This window comes from Balaenoptera musculus, chromosome 6 (assembly GCF_009873245.2).
Source record: "Balaenoptera musculus isolate JJ_BM4_2016_0621 chromosome 6, mBalMus1.pri.v3, whole genome shotgun sequence".
In the NCBI taxonomy this organism is placed as follows: Eukaryota; Metazoa; Chordata; class Mammalia; order Artiodactyla; family Balaenopteridae; genus Balaenoptera; species Balaenoptera musculus.
The window spans coordinates 115,246,935-115,267,754 of NC_045790.1; the positions used below are offsets into that span (position 1 = coordinate 115,246,935).

The window sequence follows — 20,820 nt, forward strand, 5'->3', positions numbered from 1 at the left end:
TGTTCCCGTGGCTCCCTCTGACCTCATACTAGGGTCTGGACTCCTCCCCGTGGCCTCCCGGCCCCTCGCCGTGCCCCTCTTTCCTGCAGCGGCCCCCGGGCCGTGGTCCCCACGCTAGTCAGTGGTGCCTCGCCCTCCGTGGCCCAGACAGATGGGAGAGCCCGGAGCCTGGTGTCGGGCTGTATGTGCCCGGGTGTCTGCCTGTGGGGTGTCTGCCTCCCCGTGGTAGACAGGGACACTGGACACCTTCCGAGCGGACAGAGTGACGCCGGCGCCCACGGGCCAGGGCTGGGCGGTCTCACCACTGCTCTCCCATCAGGAGGTACTTCGGAGCAGATTGCCCTGCTCTTCCTCCCTCTCAGAAAGCAAGCCAGCACCACAACCGAGGTTAGCAAAATCTGGACGACCATCAGAATCATTTTTATTGCAAATCAGCTAACAAAAAAGATGAAAAAAAAAATGCATCATTTTCATCACCTGCAGTTCTGCATGTAGATAACTTTTTTAAAAAGTTTCCTTTTCATGTAAACTACACTCTATTTTATAAAACACAGTAAGAAGCAACATCTTAGGAAGTGTCTGGTCGTGCCCGCTAGGGGTGGCCCAACATTGTGCCTGGCGAGGTCCGAGCACCGCCGGAGCACAGTGGGTGGCAGGACCCTCCCTGGCTTTGCTCTCAGGAGCTACGGTCCGGCAGCTGCAGGTCAGGTCGTGGGGCCTGCGTTCTGACATCCCTTACCAACACGACCCCTGACAGATTTGTTCAATCAGATTTCTTAAACAAAATCCCCCTTTAGAAATGTATTTACAGACATTTACTCTGCCACAGGCTTATACTTGATAATGTAAGAATCTGCTCCCTCCCCCGGGCGCACGCCCCCCCTGAACCGGGAGGGGTGGCCCGAGAGCAGGCTCCCGGCGCCCCAAGCGCCCCACTGAGCCGCGCCGGGCCCTGGCACGAGGGTCTCTGAGCAGTGAGGCTGCACACCATGTTTCTCCAAGTCTCCTGTAACGACAGGGCCCATCAGCGCTCGGGCCCCAGGAGCACCAGTCCGTCTTCCGCTGAACCTGGGAGACGCGGTTCAAGTCGAGACGCCTCCAACGGGGTGGCCCAGGCAGTGTCTTTCCCCAGAAAGGGGTAGGCCTCCCCGACGTGGGGTCCAAGGTGGGTACCACGCCTCTGACTTCTCACTCCGCACGATGCTTAAATATCAGCGGGGGCTGGGGTGGGGGGGGACCTGGGAGCCTCCAGAAAGAACAAGAACTCACAAGACCAATGAACAACTACGTAATACTGAACCCGAAACAAAGATTCATGATTGGTACCATGAAATGTACCCTTGGTATACCCCAAGAACACATTTTTAAAAGCATGTTTTAAAAAAGTCATTTAAAAGAACACCAAAACGCATAAACCGTATCATTTCACGTTACTTTCCTATTTTAGATGCAAATTAACCCATGTGCCAAAGGAGTAAAGGGTCTGCTTTTCTATCTCTAGCTGCATCTTCTCGCAAAACGCAGGTGCTCCTGGGAGCGGGGGTCGGGGGAGCGCTCCGGCTTTGGAGGAGGGGTGAGGGGGCTGTCTGGGGAAACGGCAGCAGGCCCGGGCACCCCGGGAGCTTTTTGAACAATGCTGACTCAAAAACCTCCCTTCTCTGACATTTCTTTTCGGATTAAAAAAAAAAAAAAAAAAGGAAATCAATAAATAAATGGCATTTGGAAATCATGAATCTTTGTTTATATTTTACAAACACCTAGGAATCTTTATCCTAAGCAGGGAAATCATGATTGAGAACTAGTTTATTTTCTTGGAGCAGATAAAAGTTGCTACCTGGTGATATACAAAACAGTACATATAAATAAAAAGACAGTGTTTCCAGGTAAAATAAAAGTACATAAATAAATACTAAAAAAAAAAAAAAAAAAAATTAAAAATCCTTGTCCTCTTATTTTGTATAAAGACGTATTTTTTGAAAAAAGCTCCTTTGGTCGGCCCCGACATCCACGGAGCGCACGCGAACGTCCAGCAGGGCTTGGGAAAGGAAGCGCAGGGTCCTTGGGGGCAGCCGGCTGTTTACTTAAAGGCCTCAGGAACGTGGGCGATCTGGGACGGCATGCTGGTGGGCGGGCTGGAGATGCCCTCGGACCAGTCGGAGATGTTGGAGTGTGGCGATGAGCTGGACCACTGGTCGGGGGACTCCGGGGACGGGGTGAGGAAGGGGTGCTCGGGCACCTGCAGCTGGTGGCTGGGGGTGTTGTCCACGGGGGAGGAGTAGCTGTGCTGGGAGGGGGGCGTCAGGAACTGGGCGGTGGTCATGGGCGGGGCCAGCGCGGCCGGCAGCGACGTGGGCAGGACCTGGCTGTCCTGCGGCAGGACGGTGTGCGCCGCCAGGCTGCCGGGACCCAGGGGCTGCACGTCCGCCTGGCTCAGCTCCCCCGCCAGGAAGCTCCGGCCCATGTGGCCGCTGGTGGCCGAGCCCACGCCGAGGTGCGGCTGCGGCGCCTGCGGCTGCATGTTCGGTGGCTGCATCTGCAAGTTCTGCTGTTGCTGCTGCGGCTGCACCAGGTGAGGCTGGGCGGCCAGCCGCGTGCTGGGCAGGGCCTGGTAGCTCATCATCTGGGACAGGGCGGTGGCAGACAGGCCGCCGTGCAGCGGGCCCACCATGCCGTGCTGGAGGGCGGGGGCCTGCGTGCTCAGGGTGCCCGGCGCCACGCTCCCTCGCAGCGGGTTGTACTGGTTCGGCACCAGGCCATTCTGCAGCCGGGACAGCCACTCGCACTGGCCGTTCAAGCCTGCGGCCCCACCCACGGTGAAATTCACGGCCCCACCGCAGCTCCCGCTGCCGCCAGCACCCAGGACCGTGCTGGTGCCGGAAGCCACGGGCAGGTGGGAGAGGCGTGGCGGCCCCGCCTCGAAGGCCAGCCGGCCGCCCCCACTCAGCGCTGCCATCTCGGGCTTGGCCGCCACGCTCAGGTGGCTGACGCCCAGGTGGGCATCGGGCATCCCGGGCAGGTGGTTGAGGGGCATAGAGGGAGACTGCTGGAAAGGGGAGGGCAGGAGGGGCGGGGAGGCCACATCCGACAGGTAGCCGTGGGGGGACTCCAGGGAGTCCACGGGCGACAGCACGCTCGAGCTGTCCAGCAAGCAGCCCTTGCCGTCCTGGGACTTCTTCCTCCGCGCCTTGAGGTCCTTGGGCTCCTTGCCGCCGCAGGCCAGGCCCTTGGTGCTGGGCTTGCGGGCCTTCTTGCCCTGCACGGCGGGCTTGAGGTTGCCCAGGTAGCCGCCGGGAGAGCAGAGCGGGGGCGACAGGGTGGGCGCGCCGTGCAGCGGGGGGCTGCGCACCAGGCTGTACTCGTCCAGCAGCCGCACGATGTCGTGGTGCATGCGCTCCTGCGCGATGTCGCGGGGCAGGCGGTCCATGTGGTCCGTGATGTCCCGGTTGGCGAAATGGTCCAGCAGCACCTTGGCCGTCTCGTAGCTGCCCTCCCGGGCGGCCAGGAACAAGGGCGTCTCCTCCTGTGGGAATGGACGAGGGCAGGTGAGGAGGTCACCCGTCACCAGAGGGACCGGCGGTCTGCCCCCCTCCTCCTGGCCGCGGCCGGGGCGGGGGCAGCTCATCTCGACCCTCCCCAGCATGCCACCTTTACCTGGCCTGTTAAGTCTTAACAAAAAAGGCCTTAAATACATCTTCTGAGACCCACCCAGAGGCGGTCTGTGGGATCCTAAATTGTAAATCAGTAAAGCTTCACCTTTCCGGGGGTCATAGGCCCCACAGGAAATCTAACAGACTGTGGCCCCTCTTCCCTCCCTCCAAACCTGCACAGACGCAAACCCTGCCACAATTTCAGGGGCTTGGGGATGCCTAAGGTGCATCCGTGGGCACCACACGGTCCCCCAGGGACCCTGACATCTTAGCTCTGTCCCTGGGTCTTGGTCTTCTCATCTGTACAGTGGACATGCCGCATATGCCCCCGAGGCTGCTGTGTGTGTGTGTGGGGTGAGGCCTGATGGTGCCTGCCTGGTACACACAAGGCCTCGGCCACGGCTGCTGCCACACCACGGCAGTCCCTTCGGCCAGCCCCTCCGTCTCCGAGGCCGAGTCTCCCCAGCGGGAGGTGGGATCACGTCTCTGCCCCACCGCGGACTCAGGAGCTGCTGGGCCCTACACTGCCCCCTGCGCCCCTCCCCCGGGACAGTCTGAAACGCAACCAGGAGTCAGTGAAGTATGGGGTGGGGCTGGACACACAGAGGAGCCCAGCGACAAGTTCAGGAGACGTGGGGTCAGACCGGGTTGGGGAGGAAGGAAAGCGCCTCCTTAGCCTCAGGGCACAGACTGTGGCGACGCTGAGGGAGACCGGGGGGGGGGGCGGTCCAGGCGCAGAAGGTGGCCACTCGCGTTTACACCTGGGGGCCTCCCAGCACAGGGCCCCCCACGCCCACCAGCCTCTTGACTCAACGTGCACCATCTGGGTCACTCCACCCCACCCAGGGACAGCCAGGGACAGGGGTGAGGTCCAGGTCACAGTGACAGAGAGCGGACAGCTGCAGCCGCTCACTCGCTACGCTGGGATGCACGCCCTGCGCTCGAGGGGGGACCCGTAAATACGGCAGGAGGGAGGGAGGGAGAGCCAACGACACCCAGGCACTCGCTGAGGGGTCCCCATCTGTGTGCCGGGGGGGTCCTCCGGGGACTTTACAGGTTAGGGAGCTGAGGCCCAGGAGCTGAAGTCACTGGCTTGGGGGTCCCCCAGTCGGAAAAGAGCGGCGTTAGGGGACGTGACTTGCCAGCCCGGCCCACCTTGTTGTTCTGCATGTCCTTGTTGGCCCCGTTCTTCAGGAGCACGACGGCGGCCTCCACGTTGTTCACCGCGGCGGCCCAGTGCAGGGCGGACTTGCCTGCGAGGGGAAGCAGAGGGCGGGTTAGGGAGGAGCAGGTGCCCGCAGGCACCCCCGCGGGCTGGGCTGGGCGCAGCCTGGCTCACCCAGGTCGTCCACAGCGTTGACGTCGGCGTGGGAGTTGATGAGGTCCTCCAGCATGCCCTCGACGGCCAGGCGGGCGGCCAGGATCAGTGGAGTTGTGCCGTCGTGCATGCGGGCGTCCAGGTCCGTGGCTCGGTTCCGGATCAGGATCTAGGCGACAGGGAAGGTCTCAGGTTCGGCCAGTGGGAGCGCGAGGCCCCCACCTGGGACAAATGCTTGGGATCCGATCCCTGACATGGAAGCAGCCCCTCCTGGGGTCTAAGTGGCCCCAGCGAGACTGGACGGCCATGGGGTTGGGGCGGGGGGTGGGCGGGGAACCACTGGCCGCCGCTAGAGGGGCCGGGGCCAGAGCACCCGAGAGAAGGACGGTCACTGCTTGCTGGTGGGTGAAAGGAGCTGGGGACCAAGCCGTGTGCGGGACGGGCCTAACTCTTGTGAAGCAAGCGCCCGTGGGAATTTGTCTCTAAGCGCCAGAGAGGCTGCCAGAGCAAACTCGCCAGGGCCTGCCTCCAGGGGCTCATTTAAATCGTCCTTGATCTCTTACTTCCATAGAAAGACAACACGTCAAAAATCACTAAATTAAAACCCCCGTCTGTGCCCCAGAGCAGCACTGCCCAGAGCCCGGTTGGTCTGAGGCAGGGGGACCGGCCGGCGGCTTTCAAAGCACCTCTGCCAGGGACCTGCCCCAGAGGCCCGGGCATCCAAGCCCCTAATCCACCCTGGTCCTGAGACCCCCAGCAAGGCCAGAGCCCCCGGTTTGCAGGCAGCAAACAGCAGCCTCCGGCCCTTCTCCCCACCGCCAGAGGCGACGCCTCCAGCCAAAGCAGGGAGGGAGGGGCAAGGCGGGAGGGGCGGACGCAGGGGCGGAACCTGGCTCCTCCTCGAGGACGAGGACGACACGGGGCTGTGACGCCCTCCCCGGCCTCGGGTCCGCTTCAGGGTGCAGAGGCTTGAGATGGGGAAGAGGGGGAGACGCCAGCTGCCCCGGCCCTGGCCACGCTTGCAATGAGGGCCCCGGGGCCCGCCCACGAGGAGGGAAGGCGGGCGCGAGCTGGCAGAAGGGCGCGTGCAGGGCCGCCCACCTGAAAGACACCCTGCGCGTCGGCAGCCACGGCCGCGTGCAGCGGGGTGCGGCCCATGTTGTCCTGGATGTTGGCGTCAGCGCTGGCCTCCAGCAGCCGCTTGGCCGCGTCGGAGCGCGAGTAGCGGGCCGCCAGGTGCAGGGCGGTCTCGCCGGTGCGGTCCGTCTGGTTGTGCAGGCTGGCGCCCTGGTAGATGAAGTCCGAGATGACCGCGGGTGCGTCCTCCTCCTCCTCGCTGTTGCCCGTCTCCAGGCCCCCTCCACTGCAGGAGGCTATCATGAGGGGCGTGTAGCCGTCTGCAGGGGCGGGACAGGGGCGGGTCCTGGTCAGGAAGGCCGGCCCCCAGCAGCTGCTCTGGGACTGTGACACCCGTCCGCAGCGGCGGGCAGCCCTGCGGCCACGTGGCGCACGGAGGCCACCCTGCCTGGGGCCAACGCGGTCCATCCAAGCGCCCCAAGGGCAGAGCCAAGTCCAGCTCCAACGGGCTGGTGGGCGGCAGAGACGCCCGCCGCTCCGCTTCCTGACCTGCCCGAGACCTTCACCAACAGCCCAGCCAGGAGAGAGACCACGTAAGAAATGGGTGGTTAGGAAACCAACACCTCCGGTGTCTCAGAAGAAGCGTTTCGGATCAAGAAATTAACTCGGAGGGCAGAGTGAGTTTTGAGACCGTCACCCCGAGGGGGGAGGCAGCGAGGAGGCTGAGCGACTCCCCGGGGTCCCCACGCCCTCCAAGGTCTCATCCCCCCGAAGCTGAGCTTCCAGGTACTGAGCCCGAGGGCTCAGGGGAGGGGGGCAGGCGGGTCACGAGGTCAGGGAAGAGCAGAGCAGGCTGCCCGAAGCGGCTAGGTGCCCCGGGGTGGAGCGCCGGAGGGTGGCGCGGGGGGCCGGCGGCACCTACCCGGCCCGCGGACGTTGACGTCCATGCAGTCGGTGTCGGCCTCGCCCTGGGGCGGCGTGGGGGCCATGGCGGACACGCGGAGGTCAGCGGCGTCCAGGTGCTGCTGGGTCCACTGCCGGTGGTCTGTCTGGTCATCCAGGTCGGGGAGGACCACGGGCTCCTCGAACTAAGGAAGAGGGTCGAGCAGAGGGCCACGTCCTAAGGGGCCGGGAGGGGTGAGGGGCTGGGGCGGGGGCGGGGGCCCTGGAGCCCCAACTCACCCGGAACTTCTTGGCTTCCAGGCCCTCGTCGCCCCACTCGTTCTGGCTGTCGTCCATGAGGGCGCCGTCCGAGGCGTTCTTCAGGGGCCTGGGGGTGAGGGGGTGGGGAGGCGGGACTGAGCGGGGCTCCCGGGAGACCCCCGGGGCCCTGCCCGCGCCTGGCGCCTGAGGTGGGGCCCGTGGGTCCACAGGGGGCAGCCCCGCCTCCCGCAAGTCCCCCAGATGCCGCGGCCACGTCCACTAACTTGAGGCCCACGGAGTCCTCGCCGAGGGGCTCCCGCCGCTTCTTCTTGCTGGCCTCCGACACCTTGAAGCCCTCGGGGAACCAGAGCTGGCCATGCTGCCGCCGGCGCTTCCGCGACAGCAGCACCCCGCAGCCCACGAAGAAGAGCAGCACGAAGGCCACCACGGCCACGTACATGAAGTGCAGCGGCGGGGGCGGGGGCGGCTCCACCGTCTCACCTGCGGGCACAGGGGCCGCGGGCGGGCGCCCGGACATCAGGCCGAGCTACCAGGCAGGCTGGCGGCCGGGGGCAGCGCACTGGCTCCACGGCCGGGCGCCTCCTCGCCCACTCTCCTCCATCCCGCCCCCCAAAATAAGGTCATTTTCTACGCGATTAATCAGAATTGCAAACTATCGCTAAATTCTCTCCTGCACCAGCCGGCTATCTGGAGACGGCTTTTACTTTTTTCTCCTTTAAGGGAGAAGGATTAGCCAACTTCAAATCACTGCACTTGCATTGAGCTGTTAAGACAAAGGATTTAGGGGGATTTTCGAGATACAAACTTCAACACTTCACATGACACCGATCAATTCTTTTCTCTCTCTCCTTTTTTTTTTTAAAAAAAGCCGTAATGATTTTGAAATAATACCCAACAAAGAAAAATCAGGAGGAAGGGGTGGGGCGAGAAAAAGGCTCCCACTTTCTGGTGGATGTGCTGGTTCCCCTGGGCCAGCCTCGCTGACAGCTGTCACTGTGGGAGGGAGAGAGTGCGGGGCGGAAAACGCCAGCAAAGCACTCCCGAAACTCTGGATGGCGTGACACCCCCGTGGGTGGCGAATGGCACGGAGAACGTGAGCGTCTTGGAGGGGAGCTGGGAGACAGCCCCTCCCAGGCGGACCCCTCCCAGTGCACGCAACAGCTCCCGAGGGAGCGCGGCTGGGCGAGCAGGGCGGGCCACTCACTCTGCACGGCCTCGATCTTGTAGGGGATGTTGAGGCTGCCCAGCGAGGCGAGCGCGCCCAGGAAGGCGGCCACGTCCGTGGCGCTCTGGAAGCACTGGGAGGACGACTGCACGCACTGCCGGTTGTCGATCTCCAGGTAGACGATGGACCTGGGGGCGCACCGGGGTCAGGGGGCTCGGGTCCCAGCCTCCCCCGTGCCCACCCGGCCCGCTGCCCCCAGGGACCAGCTCTGGGCCCTGTGGCATCACCCTGATGGGCGCGGGCAGAGGCACTCCCAGAACCCGAGGGGGCAGCCTGGGGCGGCGGGGAGCTGGGTCAGGACAGGAACGACCCTGGAGGTGGACACCACGTGCGCCCCAGCAGGGCACACGTGGCTGCCCATCCCAGACACCCCTCAGAGTGCGCCCGCCCCACCCCCGGCCCCGGGGCTCCCTCGAGGGCCACGGGCGCCCCTGTTCCTCGTCTCGGAAGGAAAACCACGTCGAGAGCCTGACCCTCCCCCGAGCGCCAACCCCAGGCTCCAGGGCGCGGGCCATGGGGTGAAGAGTCCCGGGGGAATGCCGTCTCTGCCCCTCACCCCTCCCAGGACCCGTAAGTCCTGGGTCTCCTTCACCACGTAGTGAGAAGAGCGCTGATGCTCGGGGGGGGGGGGGCGGCCCTGATGGCCAAGGAGGGCCTGGCCCGCGCGGGTGGGAGGGGCCCCGCGGGAGCGCACCCACCCGCGGATGTCCATGGGGTCCAGCTCCCTGCGCCGGCGCCCGCCCCCGCCGCCCGGGAGCAGCGAGGCCCCGCCGGCCACAGAGCGCCTGATGGGGTGCTTGTGCAGCTCCTCCTCGCGGCCGTAGTAGGGGAAGATCATCTGCTGGCCGCTGGCGTCGCGCTTGAAGACCACGTTCGTGTGCAGCAGGCGGCTGAGCTCGCGCAGGAAGTGCAGGGAGTGGTTGCGCAGCTGCTCGGGTGGCATCAGCACCACCAGCACCAGCGTGCCGGCCGCCAGCCGCTCGGGCACGTGCCCCGCGCAGTCCAGCCCGTCCCACTCGCACTCGGCGCTGTTGCAGCCCTGGTCGCAGTGCCCGTCCCTGAAGTGGTCCTTGCAGTACTGGTCGTACAGGGGGCTGTGGGCACAGGGCGCGCTCAGGGCTCCCTCCACGCCGGGCCCCCTCGGCCAGCACCTGCCCCCCCCTCCCCGCCGCCCCGCCCGCGAGCTCGGGGCCCTTCCTCCGCCCGCGCCCCTTGCCCTCCCCCTGCGCGTGAGCGGACGGCTCCCTCGTGCTGCCCCGCGAGCCCCGGGGCCACCGCGGCGCAGAGCGGCCGTCCCCGCGGGCCTTACTTGCACTGGCCTTCTGCGCGCTGGCAGTCGAAGCCGTCGAAGAGGCAGCCGGCCGAGTTGCACTGGCTGTCGCAGCGGCCGTTGCTGAAGTACTTCCAGCACCGCAGGGCCTGCGTGCAGTTCTGCCAGGGGTCGTTGAAGTTGAGGGAGCAGTCGCCGCCGTCCCAGCCGCAGGCGTGGTTGTTGCACTGAAGGCTGCAGACCTTGTTGCCGGCCTCCTCGCGGCAGCCGGGGAGCTCGCAGGCCTCCTCGATCTGCGGCGGGGGGATGTCGAGGCCCACGCCTCCGCCGAAGCTGTAGTCCAGGATATGGCACAGGAGCCCGTTGAACTTGGCGGGGCACAGGCAGCGGTAGAAGGGGCTCTCGGACGTGGGCTCGCAGCTGCCCTGGTTGTAGCAGGGGTTGCCACCCAGGCAGGGGCTGCTGACAGGGAACTGGCACTCGGGGCCGGTGAAGGGGCCCAGGCACAGGCAGGCGGGGCTGCGCGGGCCCGAGATGCAGGTGCCGCCGTTGAGGCATCGCAGGCTGCCGCAGCTGCGTGCGTCGTTCTCACACGTGGCACCCTCGAAGCCCTGCCGGGAAGGGGCCACACAGGGGGTGTCGGGGTGGGCCGGCTCCCCAGACGCCCAGGGACCCGCCCAGGCCTGGCCGTGCCTCTGCATCCCCCATCCCCCTTTCCCCGGGCAGCCGGACCCCTTAAAGAAAGTCAACATAAAACGCTCGGGGGTTCCCAGGGGCTGCGAGTGAGGGAAGAGGGAGCACAGAGGGGAGTGTGGGGTGGTTTTAGGGCACCGACAAACCCACGTGATCCTGCAACAGTGCACATGTGACACTACACGTGTGTCAGACCCAAACACCACAGGAGAGCAGACTTGACTTAACAGTGTATCAGTGTTGATCATTTAACAATGTATTAACGCCCGTGGTAAGTGGTAACAATGTTCCACATGAGGGCAAGTTGCTAACAACTGGGAAACTAGGTGTGTAGAGGGAGGGGGTACGTGGGAACCCTCCTTCTGCACGATTTTTCTATAAAAGTGCTCTAAACATAAAGTTTATTGACACAAAACACACGGTCTCGAGGGGAACGAGGAGGCTGGAGTCCAGACACTCAAGCCACCCTTTGTCCTCCGGCCCGTGTGTGGGCTGGGGGGAGGCGGGGTTCTCTGGCCACCTCAGTGCCCCAGGTGCGCCAAGCGGGCGCGTCCTCCTGTCGCCTTCAGGCCAGCGAGCCCTCCTGGCCGCACAGGGCCCTTCCCACCGCCTGCCCGGCTGTACCTACCGCTGGGCATTTGCAGATGAACCCGCGGGCGGTGTTGGAAGCCACGGCACAGCTGCCCCCGTTCTTGCAGGGCCTGTCCTTGCAGCCGTTGATGACCGACTCACAGCGGCGCCCTGGGGACGAGAGCAGGTGTGAGGGGCTGACCCCGACCCCGGCACCGCTCCCTGCCCCCGGCCGGCGGCACCCACCGGTGTGGCCGGCGCGGCACTCGCAGTGGAAGGCGTTGACGCGCTGCACGCAGTTCTGGGTGCCGCGGGCGTCGCACGGGTTGGACAGGCACTCGTTGACATCACCCTCACAGCGCTCGCCCACGAAGCCGGGCGGGCAGGTGCAGCTGTAGCCGCCCACCTGGTCCACGCAGGTGCCGTTGTTAAAGCACTTGGGGCCCCGGGACACGGGGTCGACGGGGGGGTTGCAGTCGTCCACGTTGACCTCGCAGTGCACGCCTGCAGGCCCAGGCGCCGTCAGAGCCCGTGCGGCAACTCGCTGGCCCCGCTCCTCCCCCGGGTGCGCCCCTCGGCCAGCGGTCAGGACCCGGGAGCCCGGACGCCCAGGAAATGGACGCCGGCCACGGGCCCGCACGCTCCCTCCCCGGGTTGGGGCTTGCCTACCCTGTGTGCCCCGGGGGCAGGAGCACTTGTAGGTGTTGGTGAGGTCGATGCAGGTGCCCCCGTTCCGGCACGGCTGGGACAGACACTCGTTGACCTCCTCGGAGCAGTTCACCCCGTGGTAGCCAGCCACGCACTGCAGGGGGACAGCGAGGGGCGGGCCTGAGGCTCTGTGGGCAGCCGGGGCGTGGCCCCCTCACCCCCTGTGCAGGCTGATGGGGCCCATGAGCTGCCCTCTTGCCCAGCGAAGCTGGGGGTTCCTCCCACTTGGCGGACCCAGATGGAGACCCCGGGAAGGGCCCCAGTAAGCTGCAGTTTACTGCCCAAGGTGAGTGTTAGACCCGGTTCCCTAGCATAGAGGTGGGGGCCTTGGGGCAAATCTGGGGGAGGGGACACCCCGTCCCATTTCCTCTTCCAGGTGCCCTCCCCCAGAGGACAACTCCTCCAGGCAGTCTTTCCTGATTACTGAGCCCTCCCCTAATAAGACTGAAAGTTGTACACGTCTATGGGCTTGGTCTTCCCTGCTGCACCGGCTCCCAGCCCAGGGCCCAGCCCTCGACGACACTCATACCAGACACGCGCACCCTCACCAGGGACGGGTCCCCACCTCGCAGGAGTAGCCACCAGGGTAGTCGGTGCAAGTGGCCCCGTTCTGGCAGGGGCTGGGCGAGCACTCGTCTACCTGGTCCTCGCAGTAGCTGCCCGTGTAGCCCGCTTGGCAGTGGCAGTGGTGCGTGTTGCCCACATTCATGCAGAGCCCTCCGTTCCGGCACAGGTGGGTAACATTGATGCCTGCAGGGGACAAGGTGGACGGAGCGTGAGGCCTGGGCTCCCCTCCTGACAGCAAACCTCCTGACCTCAGAGGACAGACGCCCGGTGGTTGTGGGGAAGCCCGGGCCAGGCCGGGACACGGCCGGTTACCTTGCTGCCATGCGGCCACCTCACAGGAGACGCTGGGCACGTCGCAGTAGAGGCCAGTCCAGCCACTGTGGCACTCGCAGCGGTACAAGGCGTTGGTCTGCCAGCACCTGCCGCCATTCTTGCAGGGCGAGGAGTCACACCAGCGCACGAGGCTCTGGGGGCGGCAGGGGGCGGCCTCGCTCACAGCGCCCCACCCGCCACCCCCAAGGGGCCCAGCCCACCCGGCAGGGGAACACACACGCGCCAGAGAACCTCTCACCCAAGGTGGCTCGTGACCCCATCCTACAGAAATGGACCCCGAGGCCCATGGGCCCCCCTGCTCAGGAACCGCCAGGGGCTGGGGTGGGGGTCTCTCTCTTGCTCTGGGCCCTCGGTGAATCCGGACCACCAGCTGCCTTTCCTTTTTTTTGGAGGGGGGAGGGGGCACACCACGCACCTTACGGGATCTTAGTTCCCCGACTGGGGATTGAACTCGCGCCCCTGGCAGTGAAAGCGTGGAGTCCTAACCACTGGACAGCCAGGGAATTCCCAGCTGCCTTTCCTTGAAGGAAGATTTTTCTTAAGAAGTAAACAGCTCTCTTGTAACTGATGTTTTATGTGAAAATCTTCGATGAATATAAATCTTTAATACCTTTACATATTTCCTATGAAAACACTGGCTTTTAGCTGTCTTCCCCCAGATCAGGTGGTCCTCATTCGCGCTCCATAAACCTCTGCTACCTGAGTTCAAGTTCACCTCTGACTCCTTATCTAGCAGCTCAGCCCAGGGCTGGGCCCCAGGCTGGCAGCCCAGATCTCCAGGAGCCACCCCCGCCCTCTGAGCCTGGCCCTCTCACCCGTACCCCAGGGTGGTGAAGCCAGCTGGAGCTGAGGCGAGGGGGACCCAGTGGTGTGGCTGTGACGCTGAGTGGCGGGCACCCCTGCGGCCCTGACTCACCTGGCAGTTGAGGCCAGTGTAGCCCTGCGGGCAGGTGCACTTGTAGGTGCCATAGCTGTCGTGGCAGGTGCCACCGTGCAGGCAGGGCCGAGAGTCGCACTCATTGACGTCGTGCTGGCAGTAGCTGCCCGTGAAGCCTGGCGGACACAGGCAGGTAAAGGAGTTGATGCCATCCACGCAGGTACCGCCGTTGAAGCAGGAGCTGGAGGTGGGTGGGCAGCAGGGAGGGCGGTGGTGAGCGGGGGTGGGGGCAGCAGGACCCTGCCGAAGCAGGTACCTCCACGCTGGCGTCTCCCCCTCGAATCAGTGTGGCCAAAGGGGCTGAGTGCCAGGACAGGCCAGGAACAGCCTCCCTGAGGTCAGCCAACAGGAGTCCCAGGAGGTCACCAACACAGGACCAGGGACCTCAGATTCTCACACCATGTCATACTCCCTTCCTTTGCCTTCTTTATAACTCACGCTGAGAGGAGCTTCATTACACACATGGTATATAGCGGTTAAGATAAAAATAGGCAGAAACCAGAACTGCACAGACAACACGGGAGATAGTCATGTCAGAAACCAGGGATGAGAATAACGTTCAACACTGAGCTTCCTGGCAGCCAAGGCAAATAAGGAAACAAGATGGGTTACAAGGTCCTTGGTCTGATAGAAGGAGGAACACCAGTTCTACAGAATAAACCACCAGGGTTCCTGCTTCTAAGTCACACGGGTCAATGGACAACAGCTCTTTTAGGAGGAACAGCATCTGAGTCAACCCGACTGGCACCGTGTGCCCACCAGGCCGACACCTGCTCGGTGCGCAGGTTGCCAGACACTGCGTGGCCCTGCGGCCCATCTGCCTCCCCACGTCAGCCTAAGGCCCGGGACCGCCCTGCACGGCGCCCATACCGGTGGCCGTGGCCCCCACGCACCTCTCCGTGCAGTCAGGCGTGTTGTTCTCACAGTGGATCCCACTGAAGCCCGCGGGGCAGGTGCAGGTGTAGCTGTCCACGCAGTCGGTGCAGTTGGCGCCATTGCGGCAGGGGTTGCTGGCGCACTCGTTGATGTCCTCCTCGCAGAAGGCGCCCTGGAAGCCGGGCAGGCAGTCGCAGAAGGCCGTGTTGATGCCGTCTGTGCAGGAGCCCCCGTTGTGGCATGGGTCTGGGAGGGGAAGGGAGGGCAGGCCTGATGGGCGGGCACCACCCCCGCTGCCAGGGCAACGGAAGCTGCGGCGACCCCGGCACTGCCCCCACGGTGTCCGGCCAGGAGCCCCGGCCCAGCAGGCTGCATCACGGGCTTGGGGTCTACACCCCTCCACGTGTTCCCGGTCCCCAGGCCACAAGGGCGGGGAGAACGCCCGGGCTTAACAGTGAGACCAAGCAAGGCTGCAGTCAGTCTTCCCTGCTCGCCAGTGAGGCCAGATGAGATACTCGGCTTCTCTGGACGCCAAGGTCATGTGAACCAGGGGTCTGACAGCCCCGCTCCTCACGACAGGGGTCACGACAAGAATAAGAGCCACGCCGGACCGGGGCAGGCAAGGCCGTGGGGGAGGAGCCCTGGAGTCTGGTGGGGAGATGCGAGGATGGGCTTGAAGCCTGGCAACCTGGCGCCAGAGCCTCCAGGACCACGTGGGACCACCTCGCTGGTCAACAGCGCTCCGTCAACAGCAGCCACCCCCCCAGCACTCCTCCGGCCCCCGATCGGGCGCCCTCCTGGCGGGTCCAGCTGGACCAAGGGGGCTGCCAGCGCCAACCCTGCACCCGGGTGCTGCCCCGTCCACTCTCCCATCCGACCCCGACGAGCTCCCTGCCCTGAGCATCTCAGAGGTGGACGGGGCTGGCCGGCCACTCACTGGGCCGGCAGTCATCGACGTCCGTCTCGCAGTTACGCCCCGTGTAGCCGGCCTGGCAGTGGCAGAGGTAGCCACCGTTGGTGTTCTGGCAGGAGGCTCCCGCGCGGCACGGGCTCTTCACGCACTCGTTGATGTCAATCTCGCAGGTCTGCCCTGGGGGAGGCGGAGAGGGATCTGTCAGCTCAGCCCCCGCCCCACAGGACTCTCCCCTGCCCCCCAGGAGCGGGGCCTCCGCAGCCGCGGGATGGCCCTCTGGGGGCGTCCCGGGAAGGAGGGGCTCTCCGACTTGCTGTCCCCCAACGTGGGGCCGAGCAGGATGCAGACGTCCAAGGCCGGGAGGGCTCTGCAGCCCGCTGGCTCATCTCCAAGGACGGGGAGCTCACGACCTCTTGCTCTACAGACGCCCAAGCTCCCCGGCGCGCCCAGCCTCCCTGCCCCGCGCCTCCTGGGCCCGCTGGCTCACCCTGCCAGCCCACGGGGCAGGCGCAGGAGAAGCTCTCGTAGTCCTTGGACTCCTTGCACTCGCCGCCGTTTCTGCAGGGGCCGGGGGCACATGGGGCCAGCACCACCTCGCACGTGGCTCCTGAGGGGAAGAGGCACAGGCGGGGAGCCCCGGCCCGGAGGGTCAACGCCCCGTGGCACCACCTGACAGAGACCACTGCGGCCACCGCCTGCGGCTGGTCCTACCACCAAAGCACATTTGGTTGCCCCGCAGGGGGGCATACGGCGTGGCACTGGAACCCCCGTGAGCGCCTGGCTGAGTCGGGACCCGAACACAAACCAGATGATCCCCTGCCCCCCAACGGGCTGCGGGGCACGGCCTGGGCCTCACCCCACCGAAAGCGCCAGCAGCAAGGGCTGGGCTGGGACTGACGCCCCCCACAACGTCACAGGGGCCTTGGACCTGCTCCCAGCCTCACGCCCCCTCCTCACCTCCTGGTAGCGGAGGGCCCTGCACTGAGCCGGCGGCCTGGGAGCTAATCCAGGGGCTCTGTGTCAAGGGCAGCAAGTGCCCAACGCAGGAGACCACTGAACAAAGGCTGCGACAGCACGGGACGAGCCCTCGCTGCCGGAGACGTGCCAGCCTCAGCCCCGAGCACGGGCTACTTATCAGGGCAGCAGCGGGTGAGGTGTCAGGACCCCCAGGACGGGGACGGGAGTCTGGCTAGACCCCCGGGCACACTGGGGGACTTTTCCTCCCTGAAAGCCCTATGCAGGGCTTCCTGTTTACAGCCCGCGGGACTGAGTCCTGAGGCCGCGAGGAAGCGTTATCTTCCCTGTGGTCCATTATCTCCCCGGCCCTCGGGTGTGATTGTCCAGGGCCTTTCTTTCTATCGGTTTCCACAGCGACCCGGGCAGGCAGGAAATTCGCTAGAGTTTCCGACAATTGTGCAGAGGGAAGCAGGAAGCGGGCAGACGGGAAGCAGGTCAGCACAGGCCGCCTCCTCCCCGCCGGCCCTCCGGCCCCCGACGTCAACGTGTCCGAAGGGGACTCGGGTGCGCCCTGGGTGCGGAAGCCCCTGGGCGGCCACCAGGGGAGAGTTTCCTCACCGGTACAAGAGAGAAAGTCCAGCTCCCCAGCTTTGGTCAAAGAAAACACTGCTCTGGCCATGGGCCGCCCGATGTCACGAGAACCACAGTCATGGGCCCCACCCCGCCCGCCGGGGCCCTCTCAGGACCGCTGGGGGCCACAACTGTCCCCAGTGGCAGCACCCTCTGCCCACTCCCCGTGGGGCTGGTGGCCCTAGTCGTTGTGGACTTTTATTTTTTAACGCTTGGCAAATCTCTTCCAAGGAGGGGACCATATCTCGCGATCCCCTTGGCCAGGCCAGTGGCAGAGGCTGAGACGCCCGGGGACAAGTCTCCCGCCGCTCTCAGCGGGAACAGAGGGCTCCTTGTTTCCCCACACAAAGAGGGCCCGCCATCAAAGGAATCCCTCAGGCCCGGCCAGCGGATGGGGAGGGCGGCCTGGCCCCCGGGGGCCCAAGGCAGCATGGACGTTGGGCCGTGGAGGCCAACAACAGCCCAGGCCCAGCTCCCAGCTCTGCCACCAAGGGGGCCACCTCACCAGATAAAATACTTGGGACCTACTTATACTAAAACTTCCTCCCAGGCACCCGGTATTTTGTGGGCTCATCTGGCAATGACACCTGCAGGGCGAGGCCCTAATGTGGCCAGGCCCAAGGCTCCGAGTACAGAGCAGAGCCTTCGGGATGCCCGCCGAGCAATGCAGACAAGGCCAGCCCCGGAAAGCCGCCGCGTACCCCTCAGGCACCACTCCCATGGGCGGCCCAGGCCCTGCCCCCCGCCTCCAGGCCCCGCCCCCGCCTCCAGGCCCCGCCCTCACCTGTGTAGGGCAGGAGGCAGTTGCACTTGTACCCAGCCACATCATCGATACACGTGCCCTGGTTCAGACACGGGTTGGACGCACACTCGTTGATGTTGGTCTGGCAGTTGGGGCCTGGAGAGGGAGGGACAGCAGTCAGTGTGGCCGTCACCCTTGGTGCCGTGGCCAGGTCCCACCTGGTGTGGAGGAAGGGCCCTGCGCTGAGCCTGGGGCCTGGAGTCGACCCCAGCAGGTCCGCACCCCCCCAGGGAGGGAGCCGCCACGGGTCGCGGTGGCTGGACCTGTGTCCTGGCTCCGCGCTGCCGCCCTGGGGGGCCCGCTCTGCACCAGGAGCCCCGCCCCACTCACCACTGAAGCCTTCCCGGCACGCGCACACGTAGCCGCTGGTCATGTCCTTGCAGGTGCCCCCGTTGACACAGGGGTTCGACTCACACTCGTTGTTGTTGATGTCACAGTTTGCCCCACTCCACCCGGGGTCACAGTCACATTTGTACCTGTAGATATGACCACACAGGCATCTCAGGTGTGGCCCAAGAGGGGAGGGCCTAGGCTGGGGGCCCTCCCCGCTCTGCCACCTTCCTATGATCTGATTGGACGGAGGCGCCGGTCCGCTCTGACCCTCGGAGTCCTTTAAACACCTTTAAATAGCCCACCTTGCCCAAGAAGGTGGTGAGGGTTTGTTAAACTAGATGGGGGATAGTGCCCAGTTCAGGGCAGTGGTCAGAAGGCCCTCCACCATTCACTCGCTGTGTGGCCCTGAACAGTGTGCTTACCCTCTCTGTGCCAAACAGGGGCATGGGGTCCCTGCCCATGTCAACGGCCCCATCTAGACAGAGCAGTGCCGGGCACGTAATGGGTGTCAGAAACTAAAAGTAAGCTTCTCTACACTCTAATATTGACGTCACACGTGTAGGGGGTTTCCCACACCACGCAATCCTCCAGCTCCGGGGACACCAGCTGAGTATCCCACAATTCATTTCTGGCACTAACTACCTGGAGTCAGCGCAGACCCCACACCCAGGGCTCGGTCCCACGAGACCGGCCCCAAGTCAGACACTAACCTGAAGTCCCAGGTTGTCACCTGTACTTCTGAGCGAACAGCTATGAATCAGACGCCTTCCTTGTTGCTAGAATGGCTCACAAACTCAGGAAAACAGTTTACTTACAAGGTTAGTGGTCTATTATAAAAGGTGAAACTCAGGAACAGCCCGATGGAAGAGATGCTCAGGGCCAGGTACGGGGAAGGGCTCAGAGCTGCTCCCGCCACCCCAGCACCTGTTCGCCGACACGGAAGCTCTCTGAACTCCTGCGCTTTGCATTTTTATGGAGGGTTCCTCACACAGGCGTGACCAATTTCGATCACCGGCTGTTGGTGATTAACTCACCCTGCGGCCCCCCTCCCCTCCTTGGAGGTCAGGGTGGGGCTCAGAGACCCAACCCCCTCCTCACACGGGTTCCCCGGCACCCAGCCTCATCCTCAGGTGTGCTTGAAAGGGGCTTCGACAGATAACAAAAGATACTCCTTCCACTTCTACAGATCTGAGTGATTGCAGGAACCAGGACAAAGACCAGAACAATCATCTCATCGCGCCGCGGTGCCACAGAAACCCTGCCTGCGGCCACGGCACCAATGTGTGTCCTGAGCGCACACTGTGGCCCGTGAGCACACAGAGCCCAGGGCAGCGCTGGGCACAGACCAGGAGCGGAGCGAGCGCCCGACGGCACGTTTCAGGGCGCCAACGGCAGATCCGTCCTTGAGGGGCACCCACCCACTCAGCCCGGGGCCCACCGCTGGCCAGTCCGGGGCTTCGCGACTGCCCCGCCCCGGCCCGCCAGCCGCCAGCCCCCGAGCAGGCCGCCTCCCTGGGGCAGGGCTCCCGAGGACGCAGGGTGCGGGGCGGCCCCGTACCCGTTGAGGCTGTCCCGGCAGGCCCCATGGATGCAGGGGTTGCTGCTGCACTCGTTGACCTCGGACAGGCAGGTGGGGTCGTGGTAGCCCTCGGGGCAGCGGCAGGTGAAGCCGTTGACGCCGTCCTCGCAGGTGCCGCCGTTGTGACAGGGGTTGTCCGCGCACTCGTCGATGTTGATGTGGCACATGCTCCCTGCGGGCGGTGGCACGGGGTGGCGGCTCAGACACCCACGCCCACCCCCCCAGGAGGGAGAGTGGGAGGGGTCCCAGCCCTCGGGGCCTCAGTCTCCCCCTCCGTGGAACCCCCTCCCCAGGTCCTTCCGAGGCGCAGACTCCCACCGACACAAACTCCCCTCCTGCGGCCCAGGGGCCGAGCTGGCCGGTGAGGGCTGAGGCTCAGGAGGCCCCGGACACGCTCAGGGCGGAGGGCCGTGCAGGGCAGCACGTGTGCCGGGAGCCTGGCTCTGCTCTGGGCCTGCTGGGCCGGCTTTGACCAGGAACGAGAGCCTCAGGGATGCCCGTCCGGTGCCGGCCGGAGCCCCGATCCTTCCGTGGTCTCTGCCACCGTTGCCAAAGCTGGTGGTCTGACAGCTGGGCCCTGGGCGGTGGGCGGCCTGCACCATCCTGCCCCCACGGTCCTCAGACCTGGCCCATCCCGGAGACCCTGACGTGTGAGCACAGCCCGGGCCCCCGAGGCAAGGCCGTGACGAGGGCGGGGGGACAGAGCCCTGCGGGTCCCCGAGCCCTGGGCGGCTCACCTGTGTAGCCCGGCGCACACACACACTCGTAGCCGTCAATCTTGTCCAGACACGTGCCCGAGTCACAGGGGTTGCTGGCACAGTCGTCCAGGTTGATCTCACAGTTGGGTCCTGGCGGTGGGAGACCAGAGGCGGTCGGTTCCCGCTCCCGCCCCCAGCCCCCCAGTCACAGCCCCGGCCAGGCACCTGTGGTCCCCTTGAGGCAGAAGCAGAGGTAGGCATTGTCGCGGTCCTGGCAGGTGCCCCCATGGCGGCAGGGCTGGCTGTGGCATTCGTTGATGTTGGTCTCGCAGTGGTGGCCCGTGTAGCCCGGCCGGCACAGGCAGGTGAAGGTGGCAACGCCGTCCTTGCAGGACCCGTAGTGGCAGGGGTCGGGGTCGCACTCGTCAACGTCCACCTCACAGTGGGGCCCTGTGTAGCCTGCAGGGCGGGGGCTGAGAGGCTCAGTGGGGCTGCTCCCCGGGCACGCGGCCGTCCCATCCCA

The 20,820-nt window shown here is 65.0% G+C and overlaps 1 protein-coding gene across 1 annotated transcript in view; it reads right to left on the minus strand.

The window, feature by feature from the left end:
- Positions 1-1,445: 1,445 nt before the first annotated feature.
- The window catches only part of NOTCH1 (notch receptor 1), a 45,895-nt gene continuing 26,520 nt past the window's right edge, over positions 1,446-20,820 (minus strand). The window contains exons 11-34 of the mRNA XM_036854872.1: positions 20,523-20,756; positions 20,337-20,447; positions 19,579-19,771; positions 18,018-18,163; positions 17,670-17,783; positions 15,786-15,905; positions 15,323-15,475; positions 14,403-14,631; positions 13,489-13,690; positions 12,552-12,705; positions 12,238-12,422; positions 11,634-11,766; positions 11,211-11,468; positions 11,023-11,135; positions 9,741-10,312; positions 9,130-9,525; positions 8,411-8,559; positions 7,470-7,686; positions 7,225-7,312; positions 6,965-7,130; positions 6,067-6,362; positions 4,987-5,134; positions 4,803-4,900; positions 1,446-3,520 (exon numbers count right to left, since the gene is read on the minus strand). Of these exons, the coding sequence (XP_036710767.1) occupies positions 2,078-3,520; positions 4,803-4,900; positions 4,987-5,134; positions 6,067-6,362; positions 6,965-7,130; positions 7,225-7,312; positions 7,470-7,686; positions 8,411-8,559; positions 9,130-9,525; positions 9,741-10,312; positions 11,023-11,135; positions 11,211-11,468; positions 11,634-11,766; positions 12,238-12,422; positions 12,552-12,705; positions 13,489-13,690; positions 14,403-14,631; positions 15,323-15,475; positions 15,786-15,905; positions 17,670-17,783; positions 18,018-18,163; positions 19,579-19,771; positions 20,337-20,447; positions 20,523-20,756 (5,918 nt within the window). The 3' untranslated portion in view covers positions 1,446-2,077. The remainder of the gene's footprint in view (positions 3,521-4,802; positions 4,901-4,986; positions 5,135-6,066; positions 6,363-6,964; positions 7,131-7,224; positions 7,313-7,469; positions 7,687-8,410; positions 8,560-9,129; positions 9,526-9,740; positions 10,313-11,022; positions 11,136-11,210; positions 11,469-11,633; positions 11,767-12,237; positions 12,423-12,551; positions 12,706-13,488; positions 13,691-14,402; positions 14,632-15,322; positions 15,476-15,785; positions 15,906-17,669; positions 17,784-18,017; positions 18,164-19,578; positions 19,772-20,336; positions 20,448-20,522; positions 20,757-20,820) is intronic.